Source organism: Polypterus senegalus, chromosome 5, assembly GCF_016835505.1.
Source record: "Polypterus senegalus isolate Bchr_013 chromosome 5, ASM1683550v1, whole genome shotgun sequence".
In the NCBI taxonomy this organism is placed as follows: domain Eukaryota; kingdom Metazoa; phylum Chordata; class Cladistia; order Polypteriformes; family Polypteridae; genus Polypterus; species Polypterus senegalus.
The window spans coordinates 196,317,026-196,334,231 of record NC_053158.1 but is presented as its reverse complement, the minus strand read 5'-3'; the positions used below and the strand labels follow the sequence as shown (position 1 = coordinate 196,334,231).

The 17,206-nt window shown below is 41.1% G+C and overlaps 1 protein-coding gene across 2 annotated transcripts in view; it reads left to right on the top strand.

The window, feature by feature from the left end:
* myo3a (myosin IIIA) overlaps positions 1 to 17,206 on the top strand; it is a 390,102-nt gene that overhangs the window by 282,153 nt on the left and 90,743 nt on the right. For both annotated transcript variants that reach the window (XM_039753913.1, XM_039753915.1), the window contains 2 exons: positions 8,644 to 8,730; positions 16,094 to 16,217. In XM_039753913.1, coding sequence (XP_039609847.1) covers positions 8,644 to 8,730; positions 16,094 to 16,217 — 211 coding nt within the window. The remainder of the gene's footprint in view (positions 1 to 8,643; positions 8,731 to 16,093; positions 16,218 to 17,206) is intronic.

Sequence of the window (17,206 nt, the reverse complement as noted above, 5' to 3'; positions counted from 1 at the left end):
CGTTTGGCCAAGTCGTCCTGAGCAAACTCCACACACAAGGAGCGAGCAAACTGGGATATGAGTTCAGGAAGGTCAAGCTGTGACACAGCAGCATTAACAGTTGTGCTGCCCACCATATCAAATACAAAAGGCAGGCACACCCTCTGGACCACCTTGAGGCAGTAGCAAAAGAGAGAAAGAAGACAAAATGGTGGGCCATTATGAACATTGCTGTACATCTTCTCTCTGAAACACTAACACTGAGAACTTTCAGGTAACAAATTATTCAGCAGATGTGTGTCAAGAAACACAATGGGGGCTCCTTTATACCAACAGCAGTACTCCTGTGTAGGGCTTCACTGCTATCTATCAATCATATAGTGCCTTTCTCACCTATCTATCTATCTATCTATCTATCTATCTATCTATCTATCTATCTATCTATCTATCTATCTATCTATCTATCTATCTATCTATCTATCTATCTATCTATCTATCTGTCCAATAGTACACTCTCGATCTAACTATTTATCTATTGTGAAGACCAGGGACACACCTGTCACCCCAACTTGACACAAATAGGCAAAAATACCAGCTCAGTCCAACAAAAGCCTTTTATTCATGTAAAGGCACCCAAATCCAAAGCAGTCTCCAAGGACTGATGTCACCAGTCACAAGCACAATGAGACTCCATCCCTTTCCTCCAGAGCCTTGCAGCTTCCTTTCTCTTTCACATGTGAGCCTCACCAGCCTTATCCTCTGACTCTCTAGCCTCTTCTGGGAGGCAGCTGGCTCCTTTGTAAATCACACCCGGGAACACTCCAGGTGGGTCATTAAGGAGGTCTGGAATTGCTCCCAGGTGCAGGTGAAACCCAAAGTACAGCTCTGTAGCTCCCTCAGCTCCCACAGCTTCCTCCATGTGGCATCCACGGTTCCCAAAAGGACTGTGTTGGCTAATAGTAATTTTTGTGCAGCCCTGCAACAATCCGAGGTAGCGTTGTAACCCAGGGGGGCTGACAAATGACAGTTCTGGGAAGACAGTGCCAATCAGAAGTCCTCTCCCCTTGTTCTTCCATTTTGGAGGCATCCTAGCAAGGTAATGGAGCCGGCCACCATTCATCACACTATCTATCTATCTATCTATCTATCTATCTATCTATCTATCTATCTATCTATCTATCTATCTATCTATCTATCTATCTATCTGTCTATCATATAGTGCCTTTCACATCTATCTATCTATCTATCTATCTATCTATCTATCTATCTATCTATCTATCTATCTATCTATCTATCTATCTATCATATAGTGCCTTTCACATCTATCTATCTATCTATCTATCTATCTATCTATCTATCTATCTATCTATCATCATAGTGCCTTTCACATCTATCTATCTATCTATCTATCTATCTATCTATCTATCTATCTATCTATCTATCTTTCTATTATATAGTGCCTTTCTCATCTATCTATCTATCTATCTATTGTTGAGGATGCCAGGGGCCACGAGCCACGCTTGAAGGACCGGAAGTGGGCGTGTGCCCATCTGGGATCACGTGGGGGCCGCCTTCCTGATTGCTTTGGGGGGTTCAGGGCATGAAAGCCCCACCCTGTAGGGGCCCGTGGCCCCCAAAGCAACCAGGAAGGCGGCCCCCACGTGATCCCAGATGGGCACACGCCCACTTCCGGTCCTTCAAGCCCCGCCGGCCCCGGTCCTCGACACTATCTATCTATCATATAGTGCCTTTCATATCTATCTATCTATCTATCTATCTATCTATCTATCTATCTATCTATCTATCTATCTATCTATCTATCTATCTATCTATCTATCTATCTATCTATCTATCTATCTATCTGCCATGGTCAACTGGATTGCAGCTTCACAAGTTGAAATGTTGGGGCACCAACCCGGTCATCCCTGTTTAATCAAGTTGTAAACAAAAGGTGCACTTGATGGCACCAAAACAAAGGAAAATCAAGGGTGTCCTTGCTTCAGGAAACTTTCTCGGCTAACAACGCCTTCTTTAATCACTGTGGGAGGGATCTGTTTTCTGCGGTGTGTCCTCGTAATGAGTGACACCTTCTTCCAGGAACCGTGGGGTAAATAGCTGGTGAAGCAGAAGGAGCACATGTGCGTCTGAGGGTCACCAACCAGGCTCTTCCCAGGTATGTAATACCACCTTGGGTTGAGAGGGGGCACTGGTCGTTGTCTTCTACCACAGTCTCAAGAAATCACCCAACTGCCCCCTTCAGAAAAAGAGGCATCATTATTGTGGAGACAACCCAACAGAAGGAGGTCCGTGTCAGATGACCCATCGGCAGAACCAAATCATTTAGAAGTCACTCCACTATGTCGCAATTGCTTTTGTTGTTTTTCTCACGCCATCAAACATTGATTTTTTGCCAGACATTATCAGTAAACAGGGATGGCCGTGTTGGCACCACAAAAAATTGCTGCTTTGTCCACTTTCCTTCACGTGGGTGACCACAATATATATGCAAATACTTCACACTTTTAGCTGATGCCAGTCTCGTGCAATTCAAATTAAGGATACTCAATCTGTATTACTAAATGCAGAATTGTAACACTTTTTTTTGTTTCTTTTTTCACTCCGAGGGTACTCACAGGGGCATTTACTATGTGACGAATGCACTAGTCATGCGTTGTGCCCATTTTAACACATCTGTTTTTACATAGACAGCTCTACTTTCATATTGGTGCACAGATCACTCAAAAAGTCACACTGAAAACAAAAAGAAGAGTTGTCAATTTACCTCCTTCGGTTACATCAATTAAAATAAAAGTCCTTAGAAAATAAAAACATCAGGCAGTCTGCAAGCGCATAATGTCACATGGGAGCATAATGAGACATGACGGTGAGGAGAACGAAATCCTCTGCGTTCCGTGCACACAACATTGGGCACAGCGGTGTGCCCGTCCTCCATTCTGCGGTACATAATGACACCCAGTATTTCTTTTTCCAGAGTGCTGTATGGCACACATGAGAAGAATGACAAAATGACTGAATTACGCATGGGGAAAAAAAAAGATAACCTCTGGAAGTCAGGCATCTCCACGTCAGAAATATAAAGGCATCTATTATCTTGGAGCATTAGAAGACAGCAGAGCATTGTTTTAATTGCAAATTATCTGTAAAAAATTAAGAGTGACAGATTTAATTAGTAAGCCGTTACATCTCATACGCAAAATGCCATTTCGAGAAATGAGTCAGACTAATCGAGGTCATAATGGGTTAAAACGGTCCATGAAACCTTCATTTTCTGAAGAATTCAAAGCTTGCTCACTTCTCTTTCCGGAGCTGAAACTAAATTTGACCAGCCTTTGGAATAACGAGACAATTTAACTTAACCTAAAGGATCCACAAATGTTTGCTATCATCTTAACCCGTGTAGCCTGCAGGGGATCACGGCGGGAAGGCGGGCATGGTTTCAAATGTCGTTCCTGTTGTTTCAGAAATGCGGTGGTTATACAGCTTTGGATTTAAATACCAGAACTGGTAACTACCCTCAGAGGTGAAGTTGGAATTTTTAAAACTGTGGAGAAATTGCAACGTGGGTGGGCCAGAAAACAACTGAGTGAGCAAGCAAGGCATTGTGGGAAGGTGTAGGAATGACAGTTCCACAAAGCAAGAAAATTTGGGATGCCACCCGGGTCGTCCCTTTCATCGTTCGAGGACACGAGAGGCGAAACGAAAGAAACGAAACGCTCTTTGGCGTGTGCATCCCTTGATGTGGGGCATCCAAATGAAACAATTAACAATTAGCCGTATGCAGTCGTAGTGCGCAGAGGTGGGTAGTAACGAGTTACATTTAATCCGTTACATTTACTTAAATAACTTTAAAAAGAAATTCTACTACTAAGAGTAGTTTTACTGCACCATGCTTTTTACTTTTACTTCGGTTTCCTCCCACGGTCCAAAGACATGCAGGTTAGGTCCTAAATTGTCCATGGTGTGTGCTGGGTGTGTGTGTGTGCCCTGCGGTGGGCTGGCACCCTACCCAGGGTTTGCTCCTTCCTTGCACCCTGTGTTGGCTTGGATTGGCTAAAGCAGACCCCCTTGACCCTGTGTTAGGATATAGCTGGGTTGGGAAATGACAGACTGACTGAGTACATTTGTGAAGAAGAAACACTACTCTTACTCCGCTACATTGAGCAACACTCGACTCGTTACTTTTTTTCCATTTACACATTAGATACGCTATATTTTTGCCAGAGAGAAGCCGCCAGTGGAGCTACTGCATGACTGTTTCACCAATCAGACGTAGCAACAATAATCACATGACTCTGTTTCACCAATCAGATGTAGCCATGCAGTCACATGACCACACACAAACTTCCTGCGTCCGCAGCCTGTGAGAGACTTTTTAGTCATGCAGGGCTCCTGTTCACTGCCACCTCCTGCTGAAGCTTAACCATCACTTCACTGAGTGAAGAACAAACACGTCTTAACCAAACATGCAGAGACACAGACAGTCCTGGTAAAGTGAGACTTCTTGTACGTGCACAAGCTGCCTTCTTCTAATGTTATTTTCTATCAGCTGTGCTATTTGGACGGCAAGTGAATATGACAGTATTATAATATCAGTGTACAGGAGATCTCGTCACTGTAAGTAGTCTGCACTGTTCAAACATAAATGTTATCTACTGTAGGTATTTGCTTCAAAAGCTTTGTTGTAAAAAACTGAGATTTGGAACTTTGTGTTATTTGTGCATCTTTATTTTGTAAAGATGTTATTTATTGTTACTAAATTTTTTATTTTATTATTTGGAAATAGCAGAATTTGCACATTATTTTATATTTTTGTCTGTCTTATTACAACATTTCTAAAAAATTGATCATTTATTATGATCAAACAGTTACTCAGTACTTGAGTAGTCTTTTCACCAAATACTTTTTTACTCTTACTTGAGTCATTTTTTGGATGACTACTTTTTACTTCTACTTGAGTAATATTATTCTGAAGTAATGCTTCTCTTATTTGAGTGCAATTTTTGCCTGCTCTACCCACCTCTGGTAGTGCGCCGCGATCTGGTTTGTACCTCTTATCATTGTAAGTGACGGTCCTCCCAGGCAGACATTGCCATAGGTGCGTCAGCTACACGTACCTGTTCGTCACTGTGATCAGCTGATGCTGGTACCTCACGTTCGTTTTCAATCACTTGTATCAAAATCAGAATCTGAGAAGTCAGAGTCCAATTCAGCCGATAATATGCAAAACGTCATCCACGGACTATTTTGCTTTACACAGTCACTTTGATCTCTCGCCAGATGTCGATGCCATTTTTGCCGTTGTTTTCACCTCGCTTACTCCCACAAGCGCAGGGAATCTCGATCAAACCAATGGAGCTCACTTTCCTTCTAGCACTGGGAGTCCAAGTAAAACATAATGGTGTGTTTTGTCAGCGTTTACAGCTTATTGCCACTTCCATTTGATAGAAGTCGACATCCGCACTGAAAGAGTTAAGGCTTGTTGGGCGGGTTAGCCGAAGTCGCAATGGCAGCAGAGCTTCATCCGGTGGGTCACTCTTGCCAATAATGACACCTCGTTCCTGAAGGTTCAGGTTTTTAATGGTGGCAGAATGGAAAGGGACAGGGTCAGTTGCCGTTACTGGGCGGGCTCTCTGCACTTTAAGGAAAGAAGGAGATGACAGGGTTAGTCATAGTACAGCCCCCCCATTCTAGCAGGTTATTACAAACCTCGACAAAACCTATGAGGAGGTCCTCCAATGCACAACGTTTTGAGCTGCTAGGTTTGATGATGATCACACTAAGGGGTGGGTTGGGGGATTAAGGTTAGACCACCTTGAGGTTTTGAGCCACTCGATTTAAGGATGATCAGACTAAGGCCCAGGTAGTGGTGTTTCCATCGAAGATAGAAGATTAAGTAAGTAAGGGACCTTCAGAATCGGTGGGCTGGCTTCTGAGCCTAAATGAAGACCAGGCCTTCTGGAACAATATGCTCTGGACAAACAAATCAAAGATAGAGCTATTTGGCTGCAGTACCAGTAGACATGTGTGGTGCAAACCGAAGATAGCACTTCAGTAGAATATACCTCCATATAGCAATAACAACCATTCTTCTTTTTTCATCTCTTCACTGCTCCTCCCAGATGAGTCTTGCCTGCCTCTTCTCCCCGTTCTAATCTGCCTGGTCAAGGCAGTGCACTTTTTTTTAATGAAGACCAGGGAGCATTTCCAGTTACAGGGCATTGCCTGTTGGAAGCACTTCCAGGTTATACCAAAGTCCCATAAAGTCCTGGTGACACTCATGTACCCCTACAAAATTGCCCCACTGGATTACAATTCCCAACGTTTCCTGCAGGTGTTCGAATGGGTACAGAAACTCAAGGATGCTGCCATCTACTGGGTCAGGAGTGCATACAGCCTTGATATGGAGTCTCCCTCCGATCTCTACATTGCATTGACTTCCTGCATGATAAAGGAAATGGGGCCAATCTGGGCAGGGACAGCAGACCATGTAGGTAGATAGATAGATAGATACTTTACTAACCTCCTTGGAGTTAACTCTAAACATAGCTTAGGCTTGGAATTCTATGTAGTTTCGGTTAAGCCCAATTCAGGTTTGGGGTGACGTTTAGTGATCCACTTTGCAGTGTTAAGCCCGAATATCTCTCATGACAGTATTCTGCTGTATTCTGCCACTCTAAGGTAACTCATCCATATTCATGAGTGGGGTGTAGCCAACATCTAAAACATAATGGAGTGTGAATGATAAGTTGTAAAGCCAGTTTTAGAACAAAATAACACTTAACCATTAGTTGAATCAAACAGTAGTAATGACAAGGTGAATTGGTCATCAGACGTTCACACGAATAAGATAGATAGATAGATAGATAGATAGATAGATAGATAGATAGATAGATAGATAGATAGATAGATAGATAGATAGATAGATAGATAGATAGATAGATAGTGTGAGACATGCCCGGACACCATCAGACAGATGGTATCAAAAGGTCTTTTATTTTTTCCTCCACCTTTAATACAACTCAGTCCCGCACAGTCTTCTTGCCCCAATCACCTTGATACCAGGCCTCTCTCACTCTGTCCCTTGGACCACCTTTCCTCTGTCTCTCCATGGGAGCCTTGTCCTGCTCCCACTCCCGACTCTAGCTCCCAAACTGTAGGAATGTGGGCCCTTTTATTTTCACCCGGATGTGCTCCCTCTGACGTCACTTCCTGGTGTGGTGGAAGAGCACTTAGAAGCATTCCGGGCGTCCATAGAGGGATTCTCCTACATCTTCCCGGGTGTGGCAAAAGTAAATCAATCCCTGGCCCTCTGAGACTCGGGGCGCCCCCTGGCGGTGGCCACAGGTTCCAATAGGCATAAGCCTCCTTATTCCTCTCCTGTGGTCCTCCTCTTTTCCAGGACGGTTGCCCCCTCGTGGCTGGAGGACGTACATGCCACCTTCCGGTCCTTCCAGGCATCCCAGCTGGGTCGTAGCCCCAGCAACTCGCCACAATAGATAGATAGATAGATAGATACTTTACTAACCTCCTTGGCTTTAACTATGAAAATGGCTCAGGCTTGGAATTCTATATAGTTTTGGTTAAGCCTGATTCATATTTGGGGTGACATTTAATGATCCACTTTGTATTGTAAAGCCCAAATATCTCCCAGGACAGTATTCTGCTGCCATCTAGTGGATGAAATAACATCATGCTGATTTCTGTGCATTCTGCCACTCTTAGGTAACTCATCCATATTCATGAGTGGGGAGGAGCCATCAGCTAAAACACAATGGAGTGTAAATGATAAGTTGTAAAGCAAATTTTAGAACAAGATGACACTTAACCATTAGTTGAATCAAACAGTAGTGACGACAAGGTGAATTGGTCATCAGACGTTCAGACGAATAGTGAAACTGATACATAAGGCACTGCATGACCAAACCACAGTGATATGCCTGGAGAATTAAGTCATGTATTGCTGCAGCAGGTTTGCAGTATCTATGGGGCATAAAGGCAAATTGATTGCAAACAAGTAGAAGGACAAGTCACCTTGGCATCATCCACAATACTACAACTATTAATGTTTGTGTCAAGGAAAACATCGAAGTCACTAAGCCTTGCATTGTAGTGGCCTACAGTAACACAATCGGTGTATCCATTGTGTAGATCAGGCATTGATGTTCTGTCCTCTCATGTGCAAGCAACAGAAAAAATATTATAAGAAAAGTGTGCAAAAAAACACATATATTGTCCCGACTGCAACATCAGACTGTTCATTGTTGACTATTTCCAGATATCTCACATGAAGAATATGCACATCTGCATCAGTAGAGTAGTGGACACTCAACAGGCCTTTCTTACTGTATTTATGTTGATGTTTTGGTATTTGCGAGCTTCTGTTACATGTAACTACATTTTTTATTGTTGAAAACAACTCCAGCGTTTTCCCCTCATTTTTCTGGGTGTAAGCATAGTGCTAAAGAGGGGCTTCTCCCAGTGGAATTCACAGACGCTACCAGAAGGGGCTCCACCCCCTGTGGCTCTGACTCAGATTAAGGAGATCTTAGAATACAATGTAATGGCATATGTCAATATTTCATTTTTGTGTTAATACAATTCCAAATTCATTCATGCAATGCTTTTTTTCTTCTTTTCCAAAAGCTTACAGAGGATACAAAGTCCGAAAAGACCATCCTCAAGAGAAGAATAAAATTAAGATGGAGAAATTCATTACTCAGCTGCAGGCTGGTAAGGATGCCTTTGAATCTTGTATTGGGATTCAGCTTGTCCCGCAGCTCATGATTTCTGCTGAACTGCAAATGCAGTTTTTTGTCTTTATAATACAACCTGAAATGAAAACTGTGAGGTGTGTCCCTTTTTTTTTAATTTTATTGATTTTATTGTAATACAAATAGATCGATTTTTACAAAAAATAGGATTGAAAACAAATCAACCCCCACCCCTGAGAAAGAGAGCATGGCCAACGGAGTAAAACTTAAAGCTAGTAGAAATAAATAAATTGATGAGTTTAATTGGCAGATAAAGATAAATGGAGAAGATAAAGAAATGGGAAGAGAATCTACTTCCTCTGTGCTTTAAGAGCTTATTCTAAAATGTTATTCATTAGATCCTGCCAGGTTTTGAAAAAGTTCTGCACAGATCATCTAACTGAGAATTAGATTTTTTCCAATTTCAAATAATATTAAACATCGGTTACCCACTGGCTTAAAAGAGGAGAGTTAGGATTCTTCCAGTTCAGCAATATAAAGTGGTGTGAAAAACTATTTGCCCCCTTCCTGATTTCTTATTCTTTTGCGTGTTTGTCACACAAAATGTTTCTGATCATCAAACACATTTAACCATTAGTCAAATATAACACAAGTAAACACAAAATGCAGTTTTTAAATGATGGTTTTATTATTTAGGGAGAAAAAAATCCAAACCTACATGGCCCTGTGTGAAAAAGTAATTGTCCCCTGAACCTAATAACTGGTTGGGCCACCCTTAGCAGCAATAACTGCAATCAAGCGTTTGCGATAACTTGCAATGAGTCTTTTACAGCGCTCTGGAGGAATTTTGGCCCACTCATCTTTGCAGAATTGTTGTAATTCAGCTTTATTTGAGGGTTTTCTAGCATGAACCGCCTTTTAAGGTCATGCCATAGCATCTCAATTGGATTCAGGTCAGGACTTTGACTAGGCCACTCCAAAGTCTTCATTTTGTTTTTCTTCAGCCATTCAGAGGTGGATTTGCTGGTGTGTTTTGGGTCATTGTCCTGTTGCAGCACCCAAGATCGCTTCAGCTTGAGTTGACGAACAGATGGCCAGACATTCTCCTTCAGGATTTTTTGGTAGACAGTAGAATTCATAGTTCCATCTATCACAGCAAGCCTTCCAGGTCCTGAAGCAGCAAAACAACCCCAGACCATCACACTACCACCACCATATTTTACTGTTGGTATGATGTTCTTTTCTGAAATGCTGTGTTCCTTTTACGCCAGATGTAACGGGACATTTGCCTTCCAAAAGTTCAACTTTTGTCTCATCAGTCCACAAGGTATTTTCCCAAAAGTCTTGGCAATCATTGAGATGTTTCTTAGCAAAATTGAGACGAGCCCTAATGTTCTTTTGCTTAACAGTGGTTTGCGTCTTGGAAATCTGCCATGCAGGCCGTTTTGCCCAGTCTCTTTCTTATGGTGGAGTCGTGAACACTGACCTTAATTGAGGCAAGTGAGGCCTGCAGTTCTTTAGACGTTGTCCTGGGGTCTTTTGTGACCTCTCGGATGAGTCGTCTCTGTGCTCTTGGGGTAATTTTGGTCAGCCGGCCAATCCTGGGAAGGTTCACCACTGTTCCATGTTTTTGCCATTTGTGGATAATGGCTCTCACTGTGGTTCGCTGGAGTCCCAAAGCTTTAGAAATGGCTTTATAACCTTTACCAGACTGATAGATCTCAATTACTTCTGTTCTCATTTGTTCCTGAATTTCTTTGGATCTTGGCATGATGTCTAGCTTTTGAGGTGCTTTTGGTCTACTTCTCTGTGTCAGGCAGCTCCTATTTAAGTGATTTCTTGATTGAAACAGGTGTGGCAGTAATCAGGCCTGGGGGTGGCTACGGAAATTGAACTCAGGTGTGATACACCACAGTTAGGTTATTTTTTAACAAGGGGCAATTACTTTTCACACAGGGCCATGTAGGTTTGGATTTTTTCTCCCTAAATAATAAAAACCATCATTTAAAAACTGCATTTTGTGTTTACTTGTGTCATATTTGACTAATGGTTAAATGTGTTTGATGATCAGAAACATTTGGTGTGACAAACATGCAAAAGAATAAGAAATCAGGAAGGGGGCAAATAGTTTTTCACACCACTGTAAGTCTGCGTGCCAGTAGTGTAGTGAATGCAATCACAATTTGTTTGTCCTTCTCCACTTTAAACCCATCTGGAAGAACCCCAAACACAGCTGCTAGTGGGTTAGGAGGGATTGGGACACCAAGGCTGTCTGAAAGGCACTTAAAAATGTTGGTCCAAAATGATGTTAATTGGGTGAAGGCTCAAAACATGTGACCCATTGAGGCTGGGACTCAATTGTAATGTTCGCAGGTTGGGTCTCGCCCTGGAAACATTTTGGACAGTTTTAAGCGAGACAGATGTGCTCGATATATAATTCTGAGTTGAATAATTGTATGCTTTGCACATATGGAGCTCAAGTGAATTCTCTGCATTGCTACCTTCCACTCCTTTTCTGATATGTTGAGTGAGAGATCCTTTTCCCATTATCCTCTTGGATCTTTGAAAGGAAGGTACTGTGAAATATTTTTATATATTGCAGAAATTCTGTCCGAGTCCTCGAAACTGAGCAGCAGAGAGGAGGGTGGGAGATGAGGAAACTCAGGCAGGTTCTGTTTGACAAAGTTTCTAATTTGAAGATAGTGAAAGAAATGTGTTGCTGGAAAGTTACATTTGGAATGTAATTGTTCAAAGGATGCAAAGATGTTGTCTATATAAAGATCTCTAAGCAAGTTAATCCCAAATATTTTCCAGATATTAAAAACTGCATATGTTTGCGAGGGTTAAAAGAGGTGGTTCTCTTGCAGAGGTGCCACAGATAAAAGCTTCTCCATCTTAAAATACTTTCTACATTGGTTCCGTGTTCTGAGTGAGTGAAGCACAATTGGGTTATTAGTATATCGGCGATAACTTTCATTTATTGGGGCACAAAGCAGGGAATACAGTATAAAGAAGTACTGCAGGATTTTATTTCTATTGCGGACGAAGCCTGTGTGTGTTCATCTATTTGTGGCTTGTATGTTTGCTGCCCAGCAATAAAACTGAAAGTTGGGTAGAGCCATGCCACCTTCTGCCTTAGGTCTTTGTAGGGTTGCTCTTTGGATGCGTGGATGTTTTGAGTTCCAAATAAATGAGGTTATTGCTGAATCCCATTGCTTAAAAAATCATTTATTGATGTGTATTGGAATGTTTTGAAATAAAAAGTGAAGCTTAGGAAGGATATTCATCCTAACAGTGTTAATTCTTCCAGCTAGAGTGAGATGAAGGGTTGACCACCTATGCAAGTCTTTCTTAATTTTTTCCATACAGACAGCGGAATTTTGTTGATAAAGAGCTTTATGTTTACTTGTGATATTTACCCCGAGGTATTTAAACTGTTCTGCCGTGATAAAAGGTAGAGTATCTAATCTAATATTATATGCGTGAGAATTCAGTGGAAAGAACACACTTTTATTCAGATTAATTCTAAGACCAGAAATTCTTTAAGTACTGTTAGGACTGCAGTCACAGTATTTTGTGGGTCTGATATATACATAAGAGCTAATAAGCTCTTAGCTCAGTGGTTCTCAGCCTGTGGGGTGGGTCCCCCTAGGGGGGTGTGAAGATTTGAAAAAATGAAAACAAGAATTGAAAATATGAAAAATACATCTATTGAAACCAAAACAAATTAACTTAAACTACATTCTGATACTAGAAACATAAATATAGTTAGATAAATGTTGATAAAAGTTAAGTAGGTATAATAAAATATGCATCTATGATATATCATTAATTAAAAAAGATCAAATTGGTATTAGTGGGCTCCTTTCGAAAAAACATTAGGGGGTGCGTGATTAAAACTGTTATGAAAACTCAGGTCGCAAATACTTAATGGTTGAGAAATGCTGTCTTAGCTGAACAAATCCACAAGCAAGAAGTTCGCAATACAATCCCATCAATCACCAACACAAACGGAGATAAAATCATTGACCATGAAAATATACTGAGTTTAAAGAAGACAACACATAATCTAATGCATTTCTTGATACATTACAGATACCACAAATAGATACTTTTAATGCAGAGGAATTGGATAAACCTCTGGCACTATCAGAATTACTAGATGCTATAAAGTCACTTCAGAGTGGGAAATCAGCAGGCCCTGATGGCTACCCTGTCGAAATTTATAAGAAATTCTCCACTCAGCTAGCTCCCCTCTTATTAGCAACATTTACAGAAGCTAGAGACAATCAAATTCTACCTCAAATGTTTCGCCAAGCATTAATCACCGTCTTTCCTAAACAAAATAAGGACTTATTACAATGTGCATCATAAAGACCAATTTCACTTCTGAATAATGATGTTAAGATACTCTCCAAAGTCCTAGCTAGAAGGATGGAGAAAGTGCTGCCTTCGTTAATATCACAAGATCAAACTGGATTAATTAAAGGTCGACACTTAGCTTCCAATCTTCAACACCTGTTTAATGTAATATATTCACCTGCAAAGTCAAACACCCCAAAGATATTATTATCGTTGGATGCAGAAAAAGCATTTCACATGATTGAACGGAACTACATTTTCATTACATTAGAGACATTTGGGTTTGGCCCGAATATTTTTGCATGGATCAAACTACTGTACACCAATCCAGAAGCTTCTGTTTGTATTAACAACATTTGTTCAGATTATTTTAAACTAGAACGTTGTATCAGACAAGGATGCCCCTGTCACCACTGCTATTTGCAATCGCCATTGAACCACTGGCAGTTCACTGTCAAGATGCTTATCAGATAAAGGGGATTATCAGAGAAGGACTTGAATAGAAAATTTCTCTATATGCAGATGATATGGTGCTGTATATATCAGAGGTGTGTCCTTTTCACCTGTCAGGGTGTCAGGGGGTGGGCTTTAGGGAGTTCTGTTTTTTGATTGGTGAATCGCTAGTGAAGCAGATGCTCAAAACTGTGACTGTGTGCATCGTTGGGGAATATGAGTGCAAGGAAAATGTGCATAGATTCTCCATACGAAGAAGTTATGTTATGTTATGGTTTGACTTTGTTATACATCTTTTACAGGTTTATTTTTAATTGTTTCCTGTACATTTTGTTACATTTTAAGGTATTAAAGGTTACTAAATCTTATTTTGAGTATACATCAATCCAACCATTATCCAACCCACTATATCCTAACACAGGGTCACGGGGGTCTGCTGGAGCCAATCCCAGCCAACACAGGCTGCAAGGCAGGAACACATTCTGGGCAGGGCGTCAGCCCACCACAGTATTTTGATTAAAAAACTTTTAACATCAAATCTACAATCACATACAATTGATAGACCCCCTGCTCTGTTCGTGCCCTACCGATATCAACCAACAGAACTCGTATTTTTCTTTTTAAGGGGTTTTTTTAGGGTCGAAGTGTAGCAGAAGATTGCTATTGAAGTCTTAATTAGCACATTAAAGCAGCTGTGCTGCCCGTTTAAGATGGGTTGTAATCTAAATAACCAACATAGACCTCAGCATTAACGTTTACAGTCTGTTATATGTCATTTGGTATGGGATTCGTAAAAGAGGTGTTAATAGTTGTAATACACCATCTATTGGATTGACAAATGCATTGCCATTTATTCCTAAAAATGTCTGTGATGTGCCGTCTGTTGGAATGACAAATGCAAACCATATGTCTCTGTTATATACCATTTGGTATGGGATTCATAAAAGCAGTGTTAATGTTTGTTATATGTCATCTACTGGCATAACAAATGCAATATTTATTTTTACTGAAAATGTTTGTGGTGCGCCATCTGTTGGAATGACAGATGCAATGCATATGACTCAGTTATATGCTATTTGCTATGGGATTTGTAAAGGCAGTGTTAATGTTTGTGATGCACTAACTATTGGAATGACAAATGCAATGCATTCTATTACTAAAAATGATTGTTATGCCCCATCTGTTGGAAAGACAAATGCAATGCATATATCTCAGTTATACTGTATGCTAATTGGTATGGGAATTCCTAAAAGTTGTGTGAATGTTAGTGATGTGCCATCTATTGGAATGACAGATGCAATGCATTTCATTACTAAAAATATCTGTGATGCACCATCTGTTGGAATGACAAATGCAATGCTTATGTCTATGTTATATGCCATTTGATATGGGATTGATAAAAGCAGTGTTAATGTTTGTGATGTGCCATCTGTTGGAATAACAAATGCAATGCATATGGCTCAGTTATATGCCATTTGGTATGGGATTTGTAAAAGCATTGTGAATGTTTGGAGTGACAAATGCCATGCATTCTACTAATAAAAATGTTTGTGTTGCCCCATCTATTGTAAAGACAAATACAATGTGTATGTCTCTGTTATATGCCCTTTGGTATGGTATTCATAAAACCAGTGTTAAGGTTTGTGAGGCAGCATCCATAGGAATGTCAAATGCATTGCATTTATTACTGCACATGTTTGTGGTGTGCCACCTGTTGGAATGACAAATGCAATGCATATATGTCTTTGTTATATGACATTTAGTATTGTATTCCTAAATGCAATATTAATGTTTGTGATGCAGCAATCATTGGAATGACAACTGCAATGCATTTTATTACCTAAAATATTTGTGTTAGAATGACAGGGACATAGCACAAAGTCAGACACATAGAAAGACACTTATTCTTTTATTAAGGTGGATAATTAGGCCTGTTTAATCTCAAGCAGAACAGACTGCATGGGGACCTCATCCAGGTCTTCAGAATTGTCAAAAGCACTGAGAACATACCTGTAGATCCAGCAGAATGATTTATTCAACTTAAAAAGTGAATCACGCACTCGAGGACACCTGTGCAGATTAAGGGGAGGTGCAATTAGGAGTGAATTCAGGAAACACTTCTTTATTCAAAGAGTAGTGGAAATCTGGAAAAAATTTCTGAGACATGTAGTTAAAATAGAAACCTTGACAAACCTTTAAGAAGGACCTGGAGAGGACATTAGGACAGCTTAGCTATTAGCTAAACAAAGGGGCTTCATGGACTGAATGGCCACCTTTCATGTGTCAAATTTCTTTAGTTCTTATGCTGTTATAAAAAATAAAATATTGTACTTGCCACATCACATGCTGCACCACTCCCAGCCCACCAGGCTACCATAGGGCTCCATTACCATTCAGTAACCCAGCAGCGCTCAAGATGAACGTCTCCAAGTCTGTGCATTGATGCTGCATTTTCAATTAAGTTTTTTGCACTGGGTGGACTGTACGTAATCTAGACTTTTACTCTTTAATTAACAATCTGTAGGACTACACAATTTGTCCACAAATAAGATTTGTTGTCTTCTCAGTTTGCAGGGGCTATCTGTACAGGAAGCAGTATGGGGAAATGGTCGATGAGAAAAACAAGGCGGCTGTGAAGATTCAAGCGTGCTATAGAGGACACAAGGACAGGAGAAGCTACAGAAGGAAAAAGTATGTGTTCTTATTCATCGCTACAACGTGCTGTGTGGTTCATATGTAAAAATGATTTAGCGCCTTATTGAATAAAGTGAATGATTTTTGATTTGACAGTTCAAAACATTCTGACAAAGCACAGTACAAAAGAACATCATATCAAATCCAGCATTCAAGGTACATAAAGTCATTAATCACATATGTTTTAAATCTGTTTGATCCACAGAGAGCCAAAACCTTCTCATGCTATCCATCCATCCAATCCCAGCCAACACAGGGCGCAAGGCAGGAAACAAGCCCCGGGCAGGGTGCCAGCCCACTGCAGATGCTATTTATAGGAAATTCAAAAATGCATGTATATTATGGCCTGCAGAGGGCGCTCCTGCTGCCCAATCCCAACACACACAGACACACAAGTACGAGCACACGGGTTTATTTTGTTTCCCTTTTCCTCGTGGGAAACGCCTTCCCCCGTTTCCCACAAGTACAGCACAGTTCAGTACAGCAAAATCACACAACACTCTTCTTTTTCTCTTTGCCTTCACTCTCTTCCACTCCTCCTGGCAAGCTTAGTCTTCTCCCACCCTGCACTGTCTACTGGAGTAGTGGCTCCTGGTGCCCGTTTACTGGGTGTGGTGGAAGAGCTGCTATCAGGGGCTCAGCAGCAGCTGTAGCATCCCCTGGCAGTGCCCATGGACCCCAACAGGCCTGCACCAAACTCCAGCTCCCTTGGAGCCCTGCAGGAGTCTGAGGTACTGCTGGAACCCAGGGGGTCTGCCACCTAGTGCCTCTGGGGGAGATAATGCTCTGGATATGCTCCCTTCCCAGGTCCTTCCAGAGTAGTGGTGTCCCGGCCGGGCAAGGGCCCCAGGCATGCGCCACAATATTAATAGTGGCGTCTTTAGGCTTATTATAAATATTAGGATTTAAAAACCTTAATGAACCAACTTCAATGGAGATTAAGAGTGAGTTCAGTGCAACAAATATAATAATGACAGCCCCATTCA